At 36.8% G+C, this 17,848-nt stretch overlaps 1 protein-coding gene across 1 annotated transcript; it reads left to right on the forward strand.

The window, feature by feature from the left end:
• The first annotated feature begins 369 nt into the window (after positions 1-369).
• Positions 370-13,933, forward strand: LOC129379910 (uncharacterized). Its single transcript, XM_055060854.1, has 15 exons — positions 370-410; positions 1,095-1,153; positions 1,229-1,267; positions 1,342-1,418; positions 2,714-2,797; positions 3,018-3,096; positions 3,888-4,005; positions 10,633-10,753; positions 10,841-10,995; positions 11,182-11,319; positions 11,659-11,800; positions 12,011-12,188; positions 12,763-12,904; positions 13,134-13,271; positions 13,900-13,933. The coding sequence occupies exons 1-15, from the start codon at positions 370-372 to the stop codon at positions 13,931-13,933; spliced, it is 1,545 nt and encodes a 514-aa protein (XP_054916829.1).
• Positions 13,934-17,848: the final 3,915 nt, after the last annotated feature.

Below are 17,848 nucleotides of genomic sequence, written 5' to 3' on the forward strand. Positions count from 1 at the left end.
TCAGAGCAGAGGCGACTCAGTCTGTGTGAGTAGAAAATAAATATAGTCTCTAATCAGAGTTCAGCTTCTAAATAATTCATGGTGAAAATCTGAAACTTGATCTTTATTGTGTTAAAATAACACAATGACTCCAACTGGTACCAAACACATAAAATCTGAACATTAATTATTTTTAGCTGTCAGATCATTTTGATCATTAGTTCATAAAAATGTTTCCAGGGCATTTTGCTGATATAACCAAACAGACTGATGTGTTTCCTGTGTGTTAAAGGATCACTGAGCTCCTGTTCAGTGGACCGTTCAACATGGCCAAGAGTTCATCTGGTTCAGGATATTTCACCCTGAGATGGACGCCGTCTGACATTGATGATGAAGAAAGTCATCCCATCTGTTTTTGCTGTCCAGGCAAAGTCAGTATCTGATCTGATCAGAAGTTTTCAAATGTTTTCATTTTCTCTATTTAAGTAAAAACACATAATGTATCTGAAAAAGACTGATAACATGACTAGTTTACTTTAGTTAAAGGAAAAGGTTCAGTGATACAAAATGTCTTGATGAAAATCCCCTCCTGATTCTGACAGGTTGCTGAAGCAGAGATCCATAAGATCTCCAAAATGAGAGATTCCTTAAAAAATAAAATCTGACCAGATCCTTGTAAAGAGGCTCTGATTTTGGGAGGCGATGTAAGAAATCCTCTGCATTAATAAACCCTAGAACCAAATGTTTTGACTTGTTTACTTCAAACTTTGCACAACTGAACTTGGACCATTAAATCGTTGAGGGAAAAAATGGCGGATTCTCAAAACTGACCAGCTGGAGGTCATGACCTCCTTTATCAGTTCCACAGAAAACGTGGCGACATCATAACAGAGATAATGTTATAACAAATAGAGAAACATGAACAGAATGAAAAATGATGTCTATGCAGCATCAGGAGAGAATAAAGTTACATTTTATTTTATTACAATATAAAGAAATAATATAAGTACTAAAACACTGGATTTTGCATAATATGTCTCCTTTATGGTTATTTTGAACATTAATAAATGAAAAAGAATTAATATTAATGTTGTGGTGCTAAATTATCTCCCCAGTGCCTCCAGTACTGTCTACCAGTCTGAGCTTCGATGCGTCATTGTGACGGTTTCAAACAGTGAGTTTTTCTTCTTGATTATTGATTTATCTTTTATTTCCTGAACTCATGATTTTTCTGCTGCTCTTATCCCAGTACCTTTCATAGTGACTCCATCTCCTCCTCCTAAAACATGTAAGTAGGATGAAACAGGACTGAAAGTAACAGGAAGTTGTTCTTTACTCCATGTTGATCTCTTGCTCTTCCAGCTCATGTTAAGGTTGTGAAGCTGAAGATCAAGACTTCGATGTCACTGAAAGACAACAAGATGAAACTGGAGAAAGCGGTCAGTGACGTCCTGGACTTTAACACAAACCATCACAACCTGAGTTTAATCCTAATTAATTCATCCCAATGTTATTTCATAACTTAAACTAATCAGTAAAGTAACAAACACTTAACTTCCATGCTATAAATATGAACCAGTTAAAAATATATTTTAGTAAACTTCACTAAATAAAGCAAAAGTTTATGAAGAATGAGTGATCCAGATCTTGTTGCTGAAAAAAATACAAAAAATCCAAAGATAATAAAAACTATCAACATTTAATATTTAGTTTGTAGAGTTTTTAAATGATGAAAAACCTGCTAGATTTTATGTTTCATATCTACAATAATTTAAAGTTCCTCTTCTGTATAAATCTTTATTTTATTAAAATATTGAGTTGTGATGGTTAAATTCAACTCTTGACTTTTTTCCATTTTTAACTAGAAGATTTTAAATGACTGTATCTAACATAGATTTCATGTTTTCTTCTGAAGATTCGAGATCAACTGATTACAGGAGGGCTGCCTGCAGACATAAAGGTTCACCTGCTAAGCTTCGGTATAGCTAATAAAACAGCTGCCCCCTAGTGGCCAACAGGAGAATGAATCTGATCCCTGCAGGAAATTTGATTAAGCTTCTTGTATATTTTAAATACTTCAGGGAGTTTTGGTTGTTTTCAGTAATTTAGTCTGTCAATAGTTTTTTTTTATAAATTAGGGAAACTTTCAAAAATTATTACAGATTATTAATACAAAGTAAATAAGTTCAATATTTGGCATCATGTTTTTATTAAAGCGGATATTTACAGAGGGATTGCTACTCTGTGTTCATGTGCAGCATTTCTATCTCTGGGATTTTTATTCAGCTTAAAATCTTAAATGCACTGTAAAACATTTGAGCTGCATTTAGTTGTGTCTACTATCTTCTACTCTATAAGTCATGTTACTCAGCACTTAGTCTTTCATTTATGGGTTAATCAGTTGTAGTTTAATTAGTCGGGTTTTCATCTATTTAATCTTTATATTTTGTATTGATCTTAAACTGATTGTCATTCAATTTTCTTTATGAACATTATATTTTATGTGTATCAATTCTTTGTAATCAATCTTCTGTTTAACTCTGACATGTGGGGTCACAGAGGGGTCATTGAGGGGTCAAGGAGAGCACCGTGTGGTCTCAGAAACCAGTCTGAGGCTGTTTAGGACGGCAGGGAGGAGAACTTAGTGGAACGCTCCAGTGATCTGATAAACTCAGTCCCACGTCCTTGAGAAGAACATTCTGTTCAAAATGACTCCTGGATCATCTGTGGGTAGAAAATCATGATGAAGGAGAGCGTCCATCTCCTGCCTGCCAAGGTCAGGCCGGCCCACGTAGAAAACCCACCTGGACACAGCCAGGTATAAATGAATGTGAGCTACAACAGTTGGTCAGATCACTGGGTGAGACATGGTGCTCTCTGAAGACGCTTCTCTGTATCTATCAAGGTGATCAATGTTTCCTTTTGTTTGTGATCATCAATGATCATGTTGGGATGTTGCTGTGATTTCATGCTTTTGATTGATTGAATAAAATATTGATTGATCTGTGATTGTTGTCAGTTTAACGTTCGGCATCTAGAGACCTGGAGAGACGAGAAGAGACGACGAGCAACAGCAGAAAAATCTCAACGGTTGTCAGACTAAACTTAGTGATGACAGTAAACAGAAATAGTCCAGTCGGTTTTTATATATGTGTGAAAAACTTTATACAATACGATAATTTTATAATGATAAGTCTGACCTGAACCTTCAGAGACATAAAGACAGTTACAAAATCAGCCTTCTATCTTCTGAAGAACATTTTCAGGATGAGAGGACTAATGAGATCTAGAGAAACTCATTAATGTGTTCATCTTTAGTCACACTGATTAATGCAACAGTATCTTCACACGTCGGCCTAAAAGATCCAAAATGCTTCTGCTGGGATTCTGACTAAAACCAGGAAGTTAGAGCTCATCACCCGGTTCTACAGTCCCGTCACTGGCTCCCTGAAGCTCAGACGTTAAAATACCACAACACAATAAAATGGTTTAACTGTTAGTAAGGTCAGGAATCTGATCTTAACTGCTATCAACATGAAAGTAAAGTTTTCATGCCTGAGTTATTTGTCTGTCAACATGTTTAGATCATGATGTCAAGAAAAACAGCTGCTTGAAACTTTGGAAAACATTTTCAACTACTCTGTATTTTCTGTTTGGTAAAGATAGACAGAGCTCCTGTAAAGCGGACCGCACAACGTAACTAAGAGTTCATTGGGATCAGGAAGGTTCACTCAACAACAACCAAATCCCGAACTACAACTACAGTTACATCACTACCTACAAATTCAACACCTGCTTCAGGGCCGTGTAAATGGCTAAAGTTCATGTTTTGTCCACATAATGCTATGAATAGGAATAAAACTGGTTTTCATTTACTGTTCAGAATAAAAATATCTCTTTCCTTCTAGATTATGTTGTGGCTCTGAATGGCAAAATCTCCACCAGTTTGTCACTGGAAAATGATTATGGGACCATTGTGAAGCAGGTCAGTAACTTCATGTACGGAGACGCAGGCGGAGTTTCAGGGTCAGACATTGTTAATGACCACACAGATCCCTTCACTGTCAAATAAGTTCATCAATAAATATCCTTTTTTGTCACAGTCCTTTTCCACAAACAACTTTGCATTCTGTAGTCATCGATCGTTCCTCTGTAGCGCAGCGGCGCTTTCATTCATAAACTCAATCATTCATAAACTCATTTCTATGTTCGTGTGCTTGTGATCGGCTGGATCCCACAACTTTGTGCTTTTCTTCAAGTCATCAGTAAAGTTTTTGTACTTAAGGCTACTCTTGCAGAATAACCACTTTTCAAAAATCAAAACCTGCCAGAGTAGTTTCAAGAAAGAGGTTTCGACTCACCCAAAACAAAAAGCACTTGTGGAGAGTTTTCAAGTTTCAAAATTGTGTTTTCTTTACTTCTAAAAATAACAGAAATATTCTCCGAGTTGTCTTACAAAAAATTTAAATATAAACGTTAATTGGCACGGTAGAAAAACTGCATCACTCCTTTGCCAAACAATTAGATCAAACACTGCAGCTGCTTCTGCTTTTTAATCACAGGAGGTTGACTGATAAGGAGGCGGGTCTAAGCAAAACAAACAATAAATAAATAAACAACAATAGATCTACCATTCACATAACCTTAGATCTGTAGCATCAATAACTCTGCAAAAATAAATTAATTTAAATCTTGACAGGCTCCAACAATTCTAATGCTCATCATGGTCTGATTTAAATCATGAACCTGATGATGTTTATTCTACTGCCTGTTTTATGTCTTGTTTAAAATGTCTTGTCTTGAATTATAGCAGAAGCAAATCATCACTTGTTAAAAACAACTTAGTGTAGATCAGAATGACATAAATACAAATTGAGAACAATTCCTAATGTGCCACTGATTGTATCTCCACTGAGCCTTGTGTGTTCCTCTGCAGATTAAAGATGAACTGGTCAGGCGAGGATTGCACCAACAATGATTGTTCATCTTCTCAGGGCCGTGACAAAAAGTCGCTGAGGCCAATCATGTATTTCATACCTGGATATAACAATATAACGTTCTCTGAAGTTTCAAGTCATTTGTTCTTTCTTTGTTTTTGAATTTCCAAATTTCTGTAGGAATTTGTATTTTTTGCATGTTTTTTATGCATAAAAAAATAAACAGATGTTATTGCATGTTAGATTAGTTTTTGTGGAAAATGTATTTTTGAAAAGAAAAATCTTGATACAAAAATCTAACAAAAAAAGTAAAAGCTGAGATTTTGAAGTAGAAATCTTTCTGTGAAGCCTCCATGGTAACAGTTACACTGTTGCTCCACTAGGTGGCGAGCTGAAGCTGAAAAGGACAAATGCAATAAACTTAACCAACTAGAAATGTTTATAGATTTGTAAATAATCTACTCTGTGACAGTCACTATGGCTTCAGGTCAAGCAGATAAAGATCTCTGGCATTATTTCATAGGAATTAAAATAATAGATCATTATATGTTTAAAAAAAGAATGTTATGCATTAGTTTTAAATGTAGAAAAGATTTATATAATGAGGTAACTGTTTACCTGAATGACAGCTGCTTATAATTATTGGGCATCACTTCTGGTTTCCCTCAAAGTCGAGGGAAACCAGAAGGAGGAACAGACTTAATGTGAAATATTGACATTTCTTGATTTTGTAAAATTTCTAAAAACTCAAATGGTGCTTAGGGCAATAAAGATCATCTACCAATAAATCAGTAAATAAAACTGATTGATCAGAATTGTTATTGAAATATTTGTAATCAATATTACAAATATTTCTGCAGCAGCAGAATTTTGATCTTTGGGAAGATGAGAGAAATCATTTCCTACCACATTGATCTGAACTTGGCTTTCTTCATTGGAACTCTCTTCAATTACTCTCTTTTTTTAAAGCAGAAATGTGCTCTCAGACAAACTGTCTCTATTTCAAACTACGGACAGATCAAAACCATAAGATTCAAAAACATCGTGGTCAACTGGGGACGGGTCAAAAAAGATACGAATCAAAAACATCGTAGACTAAAAAGCAAACCTCCCCAGTTGGGGAGGTTTGGTTCTCAACTGGGGTCGAGTTAAAGAGAAATGCGTCAAACGCGTCATATTCAGTGGAAGTGCTCTCTTCCTCAGCAGTACTTTGTTCAAAATCTCTTTCAGGGAGAAGTTTGTCAAAAACTTTTTTTATCCCGGTCGTAACTAAATAGCCGAGGCCAAAGCCGAGGGGGAAACACATGCCAACCATCATGTCTTGAATATCCTTGTGAAAACCAATGCTGAAGTTCGAAGTGCTACTCGGATATGAACTGATGTCTTGAAACATGCATTCATAACCTCAGATGTTCTTTGATCTAGAACTGCATGCCATAGATGAGACCATAACTACAATGAGGGAATGTCTTGTTTCTGCTTCTTGCTATTGAAACAATCAGGTCAGTTCTGCATAAACCAAATTATTGACCCTTTGCGACGGCATCATTTAATCATTCTAGGTGCCACGACACGAAGTGAGGAACGGGAGAACAGAACTGAGCGACTGAAGTTGTTTTCCAATGTTGTTTGGAGTCTGTGTTTTTTTATTTAACAGAAATATATTAATAAACTTCTTTTTAAAATCAGGACTGCAAGCTCCTCTTCTGGCTCTCTCTCTTTATATCCATATTTATATCGCCCTCTCTCTCTCTATATATAAGGACCCAGACTGGATTCAAACCCCACCCTCTCAAATGATATACTGATGCCTTATCTATTGAGCTATCCAGCCAGTCAGAAGGGGTCTCACTCCCACAAGGAACAATAGCAGACATAGAGGACAGTTACAAGTACCTAGGTATACCACAAGCAAATGTGGTATACCTGGAATAATTAGCTGGCCAAAGGAGGAGATAAAAGCCACAGATATTAAGACCAGAAAACTACTAACCATGCATGGAGGGTTTCATCCCAAATCCAGCACCCTGAAACTGTACACGAGCCGCAAGGAAGGAGGCAGAGGACTAGTGAGTGTGAGAACCACTGTCCAGGACGAAACAACTAAGATCCATAAATACATCAGGGACAAAGCCTCAACAGACAATGTGCTCAGTGAATGTCTCAGACAACAGGGAACGGAGGTTGAGGTGCCAGAGATACCATCATGGGAGGACAAGCCCCTACATGGGATGTACCACCAGCAAATAACCCAAGTGGCTGATATCAGTAAATACCAATGGCTGGAAAAAGCTGGACTCAAGGATAGCACAGAGGCCCTCATCCTGGCCGCCCAGGAACAGGCCCTAAACACCAGAGCAATAGAGGCCCAGATCTACCACACCAGACAAGACCCAAGGTGTAGGTTGTGCAAGGAGGCCCTGAGACAGTCCAGCACATCACAGCAGGGTGCAAGATACTGGCAGGGAAAGCATACATGGAGCGACATAACCAAGTGGCAGGCATAGTGTACAGAAACATCTGTGCAGAATATGGACTGGAAACCCCGAGATCAAAGAGGGAAACACCCCCAAAGGTGGTGGAGAACGCCAGAGCTAAGATCCTGTGGGACTTCCAGATCCAGACAGACAAAATGGTAATGGCGAACCAACCAGACATTGTCGTAGTGGATAAACATCAGAGGAAAGCCGTTGTGGTAGATGTAGCAATACCAAGTGATTGCAACATCAGGAAAAAGGAGAAACTGGAGAAACCAGGGCCTCAGGGAAGAACTGGAGAGGGCCTGGAAGGTGAAGACCACAGTGGTGCCTGTGGTCATCGGGGCCCTCGGGGCAGTAACCCCCAAACTGGAGCAGTGGCTACAACAGATCCCAGGAACAACATCAGACATCTCAGTCCAGAAATTTGCAGTCCTTGGCATAGCGAAGATACTGCAGGACCCTCAAGCTCCCAGGCCTCTGGTAGAGGACCCAGGAAATTTAACATTCAGATTAATTTTTTATGTCCTTTTTCTGTTTTAGCTGTTCAGAAATGTTAAATGTTAAATATTGAGCATCTTTTTAAATGCCCCTTTTCACAATACAAACATTAAGTACAGTCTTTGTGTTACGATGAAAGATTATGTCTCCTGAAAGCAGCCTGACATCTTGGACAGAGATACTCTAGGCTACGATTTTGGGCTGAACTTGTGCTAAGCTAAAATATGAAATGTAAACATGTTAATTCATCATTAATTATATCAATAATTAACTGATGCCTTATCTATTGTCAACATCCACCACTAGGTGGATGTTGACAAAAACTAACTAGATAAATAAGTAATGAAAAATTACCCACTAAGCCTCTGTCTAAAAGTGACATTCATGCATGAATGTTCTAAGAACTACAGATATGGAGTTCAGCTAAAATCCTGTTTTGTGTTTTTAAATGCTGAATGTATTTGTTTCCATCAGGCTGCAGGGATTGCTGCATCATCTGCTGAAGTTTTATTAATGCTTGGTGTTTGTAATCTGAAAATGACATTTGGTGTTAATCTCCCTTTCAATCCACACCTGGATGAGAAGATGTGTTGTATTGTGATGTCAAGAAGGAAAAATATCAAATGAAAAACTATTGAATTGGCTTTATTTATGTGTTGATGTGCCATCAGTTTGTCCAACTGAATAGAAACAAAATTGAAGTTATCTTTGAACCTAAAGTGGAACAATCTACGCACAGCTTCAGTTATTTAAGGTGTATTCAGACCTGAACCTACAGAGCAACATAAAGACGGTTACAAAGTCGGTCTTCTATCACCTGAAGAGCATTTCCAGGATTAGAGGACTAATGCACAACAAAATGTAGAGAAACTCATCCATGTGTTTATCTTATCGCATCAATTACTGTAACAGTATTTTCAGAGGTTTGACTAAAAGATCAACCAGATCCAGAATCCTGCTGCTGGAGTTCTGACTGAAACCAGAATATCACCCAGTTCTAAAGTCTTTACACTGGCTTCCTGTAGCTCAGAGAATGGATTTTAAAATAATGTTGTGAGTTTATAAATTACTAAACAGTTTAACACCACAAAACATCTGCTGTTGTCGTAGCAACCTTCCACGATTTCTAAGGTCATCTGGTTCTGGTCTGTTCTGCATCACCAGACCAGAACCAAACCTGGAGAAGCAACACTCAGCTTCTATGCACCATAAATCTGGAACAAACTTCCAGAAAACTGCAAAACAGCCAAAACACCGAGTCCCTATCTGAACTAAAAACCCACCTGATTAGAGCTGATTTTGAAACATAATTAATGAAACACTGATCAACATTTTTCTATGACAGCATTTCCTGACATATGACACACAGGTTCAACTGCTTAATGAGTTTCCTGGAATGGAAAACTAACTGCAGTTCTTCAAAAACTGGTGGTACACTTGGGGTTCTTCACCATCCTCAGTTTCACCGATTGTCATCCCCTCCATCATCATTACGGCACGGTGGGCTTGTCCATCGAATTCTTCACCTGCCATTTCACTGCACCTTAGATAGTGGAACAGCTTAATGAGATCTTGCTTCCCCAAGGTCCATATTGTTGCAACTTTTAGGTCTTATTCTTAACATGTGAAACTGGAAAATACCTATTGAACATGTTGAGCATAGGAACCATTCAGTAATTCTCAATGAAACGATGCTTGAACAGTTTAAAAGCAGAGAAAAAAGCTTGGAAGTAAAACACTGAAATACAAATCAGTCAAAACTCAGAAACTTTGCAATTTAAATCAAAGCAAATTGTTTGTTCTCAGGCGTGACTTTGTGATGTTTGCTTTTGAGTTCTCAGAGAAAGGTTTTGCCTGAATAATGGGTGTCTAAAGTGTGGCGTGAGGCTCATCTGTGGCCTCTGAACAGATTATTTGTGGCCCCCACTTCTGAAAAGTTTTATTTCACATTACAAAAGGTTTGCTCACCACTGACCTAGATATATTGCACATCATGTTCTTGGTGCTCGATTAGTCAAACATATTTCACTTATCAGGATTAATGAGTCAGTTATTCAAGAAAATGAAATCAGCAGCAATTTAGATGTGACTGATATCAATGTTAGCAGAAACCTAATGACGCTGAAACTGGAATAAACCCAACATTGTCACATGTAAGATGTAACTCAATATGAGCTAAAGGCTACCAGTATGCTAATTGTCTATTTGCAAAGCAAACAATGGGAGCTACCACAATGCTCAACATTTGCATCAATAATTTAAATAAACACAAAGTTGGTTTGCGCAAAGTTATCTAACATCACATAATTAATCATCAAAGCACATTATAACTTAGATTCTGTTACATACAGACATTGACATCCGAACAGGTAAGACATTTTAGGTTTTAGAGCCTTTATCTTCTGTCTAAGGTAAATCTGACATTCATCAATAAAAAATGTAAAAAATGTATCTAAATTTCTAAAGAGAAACAAAGAGAAGAGCTCTCATATTTTTCTGTTTTCAGTTCTTTGAACAGGTTCATTTTAAATTGAAAGTAAATAAACCAAATGACAAAAGTTTACCTTCCACAATAAAATAAAAAGGAGAAAACTAAAATAGCAGCTCATTCCTAGAAACTCCTTTGAATACTTAGAAAGCTTAACGTTGTCGTCTCCGGTCTTCAGACATTTGCATAATCAAAGCGCCTTACTTTGATTATGCCAAGGTTACCTGATGATCCAATCTTTGTTCAGCAGAACCGAGTCGTTCACCATGTTGCTCTTTGCTCTGGTAGCGATAATTGGCTGGACAGAAGCTGGTTATTATGGCACTGTGTTTTCTCACACCACTAAAGATGTACAAGGAAACACATTTACAGTAAGTTCAGACTTCTTGAAGTTTTTTCAATTTTCTTTTTTAAAAGAATCATATTTTATCCAACAGTTCTTCACCTTAAATCTGCAGGTAGTGCGTCGCGTTAAGTTGACCTGCAGCTCATGTGCAGAGATTGAGTCATGGTGGAGTTCCACTGATAAGATTGAAGAAATCAGCGGTGAATGGTGTCTGAAAGAGCGTACCCAGAAGTTCACTGGTTGGAGTTTCAACTATTACTCGAACAGGTAACTGAATTTCAACATCATAAAAAATATCCAATATTTTTCAGTTGTTCCCAAGAAGTAACTAAATCTAAAATTCCTACTGAATTAAATCTCTTGTCAGTTTTCTGGTCTCCTGGTCTGTAAAGTTTTCTGTGTTTCTAAAACTCTGAGTGACATCAGAAATCTTCCCAATATCTTCTATTAAAGGTGGGATACTCCAGCCTGGATAAATAACAGAAACGGTGTTTCATCTGGCCGATTTCGGATCACATATGAGCTGAGAAAACGATCCGACATCAACAGACCGAACTCATCACCACAGACCGGCATCATTCCTCTTATCAGGTAATTCAGTTTTTACATCATGAAAATAAATACCTGAAACAATTAGTGTCTTTAGCTGAACATGAAGAATAGTTTGATTTGTTAATATTTTTATTTTTTTTTCTTGTAAAGCCAAACCATAGAGCTTTAATAATTAGAAATATTTTCCAATTAATATCCAAATGTTGTGAATAGATTTTCTTTAAAAGAGACCAAAGAGAAACAAAATAAACTAAAACATAATGAATAAAAACTGAAATACAAATCAGTCAAGATATTAAAGATTCATCATGTGAATAAGATAATTTGAGCAGATTGTTTGTTGTCAGGTGACTTTGTGATGTTTTCTGTTTCTCTCAGAGTTCCCTCAAACTGTCAGAGGGATATCAACTTGTTGACCTTTGACCCTGATGGAGATAACGTTCAATGCAGATATGGATCCAATCCCAGTGAATATGAGTGTTACAACTGCACAGCACCGTCTGTCCTCAGTCTCTCATCAGTGAGTAATAAATGTTGGTGTCAGTTTACAATAATGCAGTAGAAAATAATCAAAGATAATTAAACTGAATTTATTGATTATTGGACTATAAATCACTAATGATGAAACATTACTCTGAAACTTTTTAAATCACAAATATTGTATGAACAAAAACAACATAAATCTATTAAATATAACATTGTTAATATTTCTCTCTCTGTCCTCCTGCAGGCTTGTTCTCTATCATTCAGTCCAACTAACAGCAGTAATGAAGGTTCATATGCAGTTCAGCTGATGATGGAGGATTTTCCCAGATGGTCAATCACTTTGACTCATTACAATGGTTCAACTTATTCATGGAGGCCCAGCAACTTCATGAGCCGAATCCCTGTCCAGTTTGTTTTCAAAGGTTTGATTTCATGTTTCAATCAGTTTGTTTTATGTCACAAAGAGAAAAACTGGTGTAAATACATTTAATATTTAATAATTGTCTGTTTAAAGGTGATCAATAACTACAGATTATTAAAGGACATCAGGCTTAACAATTTCCAAGTTCAGTTAATCAACTCAATAGTTCAATCCAGATTGCCCAGTGAATTTTACAGATAAGGAAATATTTAATCTTTCAGTTTTTCTATTCACTTTCTCCAAAGTACTCAAAAAATAACTATTTAAAACTATAATATGGGCATAGACATATTTCCAAACATTTACATACATTGTCAGCTCTGTTTACACCCGTATTTCAGTGTAGACTCCCTATACTAGAGGCAGCCTGTTGATTGATTTGAACACTGCTGCCACCTAGTGACTGGAGGCTTGTTTATCACTCAGGCATGAATAAAAAGGACAATTATTAGGACTTGATTCTGGCACCGATATATATGATACTCATGAACCCCCTGCACCTCACTCTTTCAAAAGTACTGTTTTAAACTAACTGCACACTTATTTGTTCTTGTTTTTTCCCTGCGTTGCTCCAGTGGATCCTGCAGCTCCGTCCTGCACAGCAGGTGAATATCTGCCCAGGTTTCTGCCTCCAACTCCTGAACATGGAGCTCAGTTCTTCATAGACCTTAATGAGAAGATAGAAATCAGCATCAGAGCAGAGGCGACTCAGTCTGTGTGAGTAGAAAATAAATATAGTTTCAACATAATTTATGGTAAAATTCTGAAATGTGATATTTACTGTTGTGCTAAAATAAAAGAATGATGCTAAATGGTACAAAAACACATAAAACCTGGACACAATTTTTCTCTTTAGCTGTAATTTTTGTAATTAATTCATAAATATGTTTCCAGGATATTTTTCACATATAACCAAACAGACTGATGTGTTTCCTGTGTGTTAAAGGATCACTGGGATCCAGTTCAGCGGACCGTTCAACATGGCCAAGAGTTCATCTGGTTCAGAATATTTCACCCTGAGATGGACGCCGTCTGTCATTGATGATGAAGAAAGTCATCCCATCTGTTTTGCTGTCCAGGCAACGTCAGTATCTGATCTGATCAGAAGTTTTCAAATGTTTTCATTTTCTCTATTTAAGTAGAAACACAGATACACCTGAGTGAAGTTGGCCACCCCAATTTCTTCAAATCAGACAAAATTGGTGTTAAACGTTTGTGCTATATTTGTGCAGCAATAATTTTCATTTGTGCTGCTTTGGCTTTGACAATATTAATGAAAGGTTAAAGGTCAAAAGGTCAACCAGACCCCCCACTTTTATTAAATCAGACAAAATTGGTATCAAACATTTTCACAAACCAGCACAAATGTAGTCGAGTTAATTGACTCTCATTTTGTCTGATTTGAAGAAGGTGGGGGTGAAATGATAGCGGCAAAAACAAAACTTTTTGCTGCACAAACCACCACAAACGTTTAACTAAAACACTGCATTTTGCATAATATATCTCCTTTATGGTTATTTTGAACATTAATAAATGACCATTTCAATAAGAGTTTTTGGTGCTAAATTATCTCCCCAGTGCCTCCAGTTCTGTCTACCAGTCTGAGCTTCGATGCGTCATTGTGACGGTTTCAAACAGTGAGTTTTTCTTCTTGATCATTAATTTATCTTTTATTTCCTGAACTCATGATGTTTCTGCTGCTCTTATCCCAGTACCTTTCATAGCGACTACAACTACTCCTCCTAAAACATGTAAGTGGGATGAAAACAGGACTGAAAGTAACAGTAAGTTGTTCTTTACTCCATGTTGATCTCTTGCTCTTCCAGCTCATGTTAAGGTTGTGAAGCTGAAGATCAAGACTTCCATGTCACTGAAAGACAAACAAGATGAACTGGAGAAAGCGGTCAGTGACGTCCTGGACTTTAACACAAACCATCACAACCTGAGTTTAATCCTAATTAATTTATCCCAAATGTTATTTCATAACTTAAGTTAATATGTAAAGTAAGAAACAATTAACTTCCATGCTATAAATATGAACCAATTAAAAATATATTTTAGCAAACTTCACTAAATAAAGCAAAAGTTTATAAAGAATGAGTGATCCAGATCTTGTTGCTGACAAAAATACAAAAAGTCCAAAGATAATAAAAACTATCAACATTTAATATTTAGTTTGTAGAGTTTTTAAATGATGAAAAACCTGCTAGATTTTATGTTTCATATCTACAATAATTTAAAGTTCCTCTTCTGTATAAATCTTTATTTTATTAAAATATTGTGTTGTGATGTTAAATTCAACTCTTGACTTTTTTCCATTTTTAACTAGAAGATTTTAAATGACTGTATCTAACATAGATTTCATGTTTTCTTCTGCAGATTCAAGATCAACTGATTACAGGAGGGCTGCCTGCAGACATAAAGGTTCACCTGCTAAGCTTCGGTATAGCTAATAAAACCGCTGCCCCCTAGTGGCCAAACAGGAGAATGAATCTGATCCCTGCAGGAAATTTGATTTAAGCTTCTTGTATATTATAAATACTTCAGGGAGTTTTGGTTGTTTTCAGTAATTTAGTCTGTCAATGCTTTAAAAAAAATAGATAAACTTTCACAAATTATTATTATAGATTATTAATACAAAGTAAATAAGGTCAATATTTGGCATCATGTTTTCATTAAAGCGGATATTTACAGAGGGATTGCTACTCTGTGTTCATGTGCAGCATTTCTATCTCTGGGATTTTTATTCAGCTTAAAATCTTAAATGCACTGTAAAACATTTGAGCTGCATTTAGTTGTGTCTACTATCTTCTACTCTATAAGTCATGTTACTCAGCACTTAGTCTTTCATTTATGGGTTAATCAGTTGTAGTTTAATTAGTCGGGTTTTCATCTATTTAATCTTTATATTTTGTATTGATCTTAAACTGATTGTCATTCAATTTTCTTTATGAACATTATATTTTATGTGTATCAATTCTTTGTAATCAATCTTCTGTATAACTCTGACATGTGGGGTCACAGAGGGGTCATCGAGGGGTCAAGGAGAGCGCCGTGTGGTCTCAGAAACCAGTCTGAGGCTGTTTAGGACGGCAGGGAGGAGAACTTAGTGGAACGCTCCAGTGAACTGATAAACTCAGTCCCACGTCCTGGAGAAGAATATTCTGTTCAAAATGACTCCTGGATTATCTGTGGGTAGAAAATCATGATGAAGGAGAGCGTCCATCTCCTGCCTGCCAAGGTCAGGACGGCCCAGGTAGAAAACCCACCTGGACACAGCCAGGTATAAATGTATGTGAGCTACAACAGTTGGTCAAATCACTGGGTGAGACACGGTGCTCTCTGAAGACGCTTCTCTGTATCTATTAAGGTGATCAATGGTTCCTTTTGTTTGTGATAATCAATAATCATGTTGGGATGTTGCTGTGATTTCATGCTTTTGATTGATTGAATAAAATATTGATTGATCTGTGATTGTTGTCACTTTATCGTTCGGCATCTAGAGACCTGGAGAGACGAGAAGAGACGACGAGCAACAGCAGAAAAATCTCAACGGTTGTCAGACTAAACTTAGTGATGACAGTAAACAGAAATAGTTCAGTGGATTTTTATATCTGTGTGATAAACTTTATTTAATACAGATAATTTCATAACGATAAGTCTGACCTGAACCTTCAGAGACACATAAAGACAGTTACAAAATCAGCCTTCTATCTTCTGATATAATGTTCTCTGAAGTTTCAAGTACTTTGTTCTTTCTGTTTTTGTATTTCCAAATTTCTTTAAGAATTTGTATTTTTTGCATGTTTTTTATGCATAAAAAAATAAACAGATGTTATTGCATGTTAGATTAGTTTTTGTAGAAAATATGTTTTTGAAAAGAAAAATCTTGATGCAAAAATCTGTAACAAGATTATGGTTTTGGAGCCTGACGAAGCACAACGACCCCAGAGCTTAACAGTAGAGCGGCTCTGGTGTCTCAGTTCTAGTTCAGCTGACTGTTCAGGTTCAGAGTAGTTACTTTTAGAAAAATATGGCTGTGTCACTTAAGGTCTCTGTTTTGTTTTGCATGCTTCTTGTGAAGGGCTCATTAGGACGGCGTTTACAGCGGTGTTCACAGGCGGATCAGTTGCTCGGCTGTTCGGCTCTGATCTCTTGTTCCCATACACTCGCTGTTTCAGGCTGAATACAGACGCGATTCATTGGAAATAACACAGGACAACTTTTTTTCCCTTCGTCTTTAGGCTGAAGAAGCTGATCCGGCATGAAGTGAAAGCTACAAAATTTGTTGTGAGGCGTTACCTTTAACTGGTAGTGATGAATATTTACAAGCTGTCTTAATTCAGGATCGCTTGGAAATCCATGAAAACTTAAAGTGCATAGTATTGTTTTATTTGTGTCTTAAGTACGACTTTGTCTTTTATATCAGTCATAGTAACTGAAAGCGGAAAGAGAGCTGCATTTGCACATGAGGTTGTGAAGTAAGCGTGGCAGGTGCAAGGAGCCCATAAACTGTTAACAAGCCAGAAAATGTCTAGAAACATCTATATTCTTTGACAGAGCACCTCTGATTTCCATATATTAAGAGAGAGAGAGATATCTATTTCTATAGATATAGGTTGTTAGAACCAGAGGAATAGCTTCACTTTGCTTGTTAATTTTCGTCTAGTTTCCCAGATCCAAAAGTCTCCGCACGCGCAGTGGGAATAATAAAGAACAACCATACGACATCAGATATATCGAGTGCTTTATCCAGAGAATTCAATGCATACAGAATGTTACATCAGCATTACACTCAGATCATCAAGAAGTCCAACACATGACAAAACATAGCATTACTTGCAACGAGTTGAAAAGGAAAGACAAAAATGCATTTTTGGGAACTGCTCACTCGGGCACAAAGCAGTTCGATCTTCTGCTGTAAAACAAACCTTTTTATAAGAATGTGTATTCCCTTAATTTAAATAAATGCATTAGAAGGTGTGTCCTCCCCTTGTAGGGCTGTTTAATGTTAATTTTATTACCTGGCTTGAGACCTGCTAAAATCCAAAGACAAATATATGGAGAGAACAAAAGTCATCCTGAACCAAGATCTTCTCGTACCAGTCAGAGGAAATAGTCTCCCTCCTTTTTACATTCCAGACCAGAATTTATGACCTGCAGCTAGGCCTAGTGGTTTTCTGCCTCAGTGATTCAACAAGAAACAGATTTCTATTTTAAACAAACTGGCACAAAAATGTAATGCCAAATAATAACTATGAGTTTGGATCTAAAACCCGCAGGGTTGTCTACTTTTAGAAAAGCTCTTTTAGAATACCTGAAATATTTTAGAAGTGAAATAGTTTCCTAATCCTATTCTATTTCAGTAATGTAAAATGCATGCAAATAGTATGATTAGAGACTAACTAATTCAGAACATGCTGTTAATGCTTATAGGAAATTTCTTAATACATTTGATTATACTTCTAGCAGAATTGTTTTTAAAGGTTTTAGTGTTTTACTGAACTCTTGAACAAACACCAGAGAATTTACTCATCCTGATAACAGACAGACTGCCTGTCTGAAAACCCCTTAAGGGAGTACAACACTGCCTGTCTGAAAAACCCTCCTTAGAAATGTATGCAAGTTCAGAGCGTTACCAGTTGTTTTAGTTTGGATCTT

The sequence above is a fragment of the Poeciliopsis prolifica genome, unplaced genomic scaffold (genome assembly GCF_027474105.1).
Source record: "Poeciliopsis prolifica strain line A6 unplaced genomic scaffold, Auburn_PproV2 SCAFFOLD062, whole genome shotgun sequence".
Classification (NCBI taxonomy): domain Eukaryota; kingdom Metazoa; phylum Chordata; class Actinopteri; order Cyprinodontiformes; family Poeciliidae; genus Poeciliopsis; species Poeciliopsis prolifica.

Coding starts and splice junctions, on each gene's coding strand:
- LOC129379910 (XM_055060854.1), top strand. CDS start 370: ATGAAGAAAGTCATCCCATCTGTTTTTGCTGTCCAGGCAAA. Junction 2,798..3,017: donor ACCCACCTGGACACAGCCAG/GTATAAATGAAT, acceptor TTCGGCATCTAG/AGACCTGGAGAGACGAGAAG. Junction 3,097..3,887: donor GACTAAACTTAGTGATGACA/GTAAACAGAAAT, acceptor CTTTCCTTCTAG/ATTATGTTGTGGCTCTGAAT.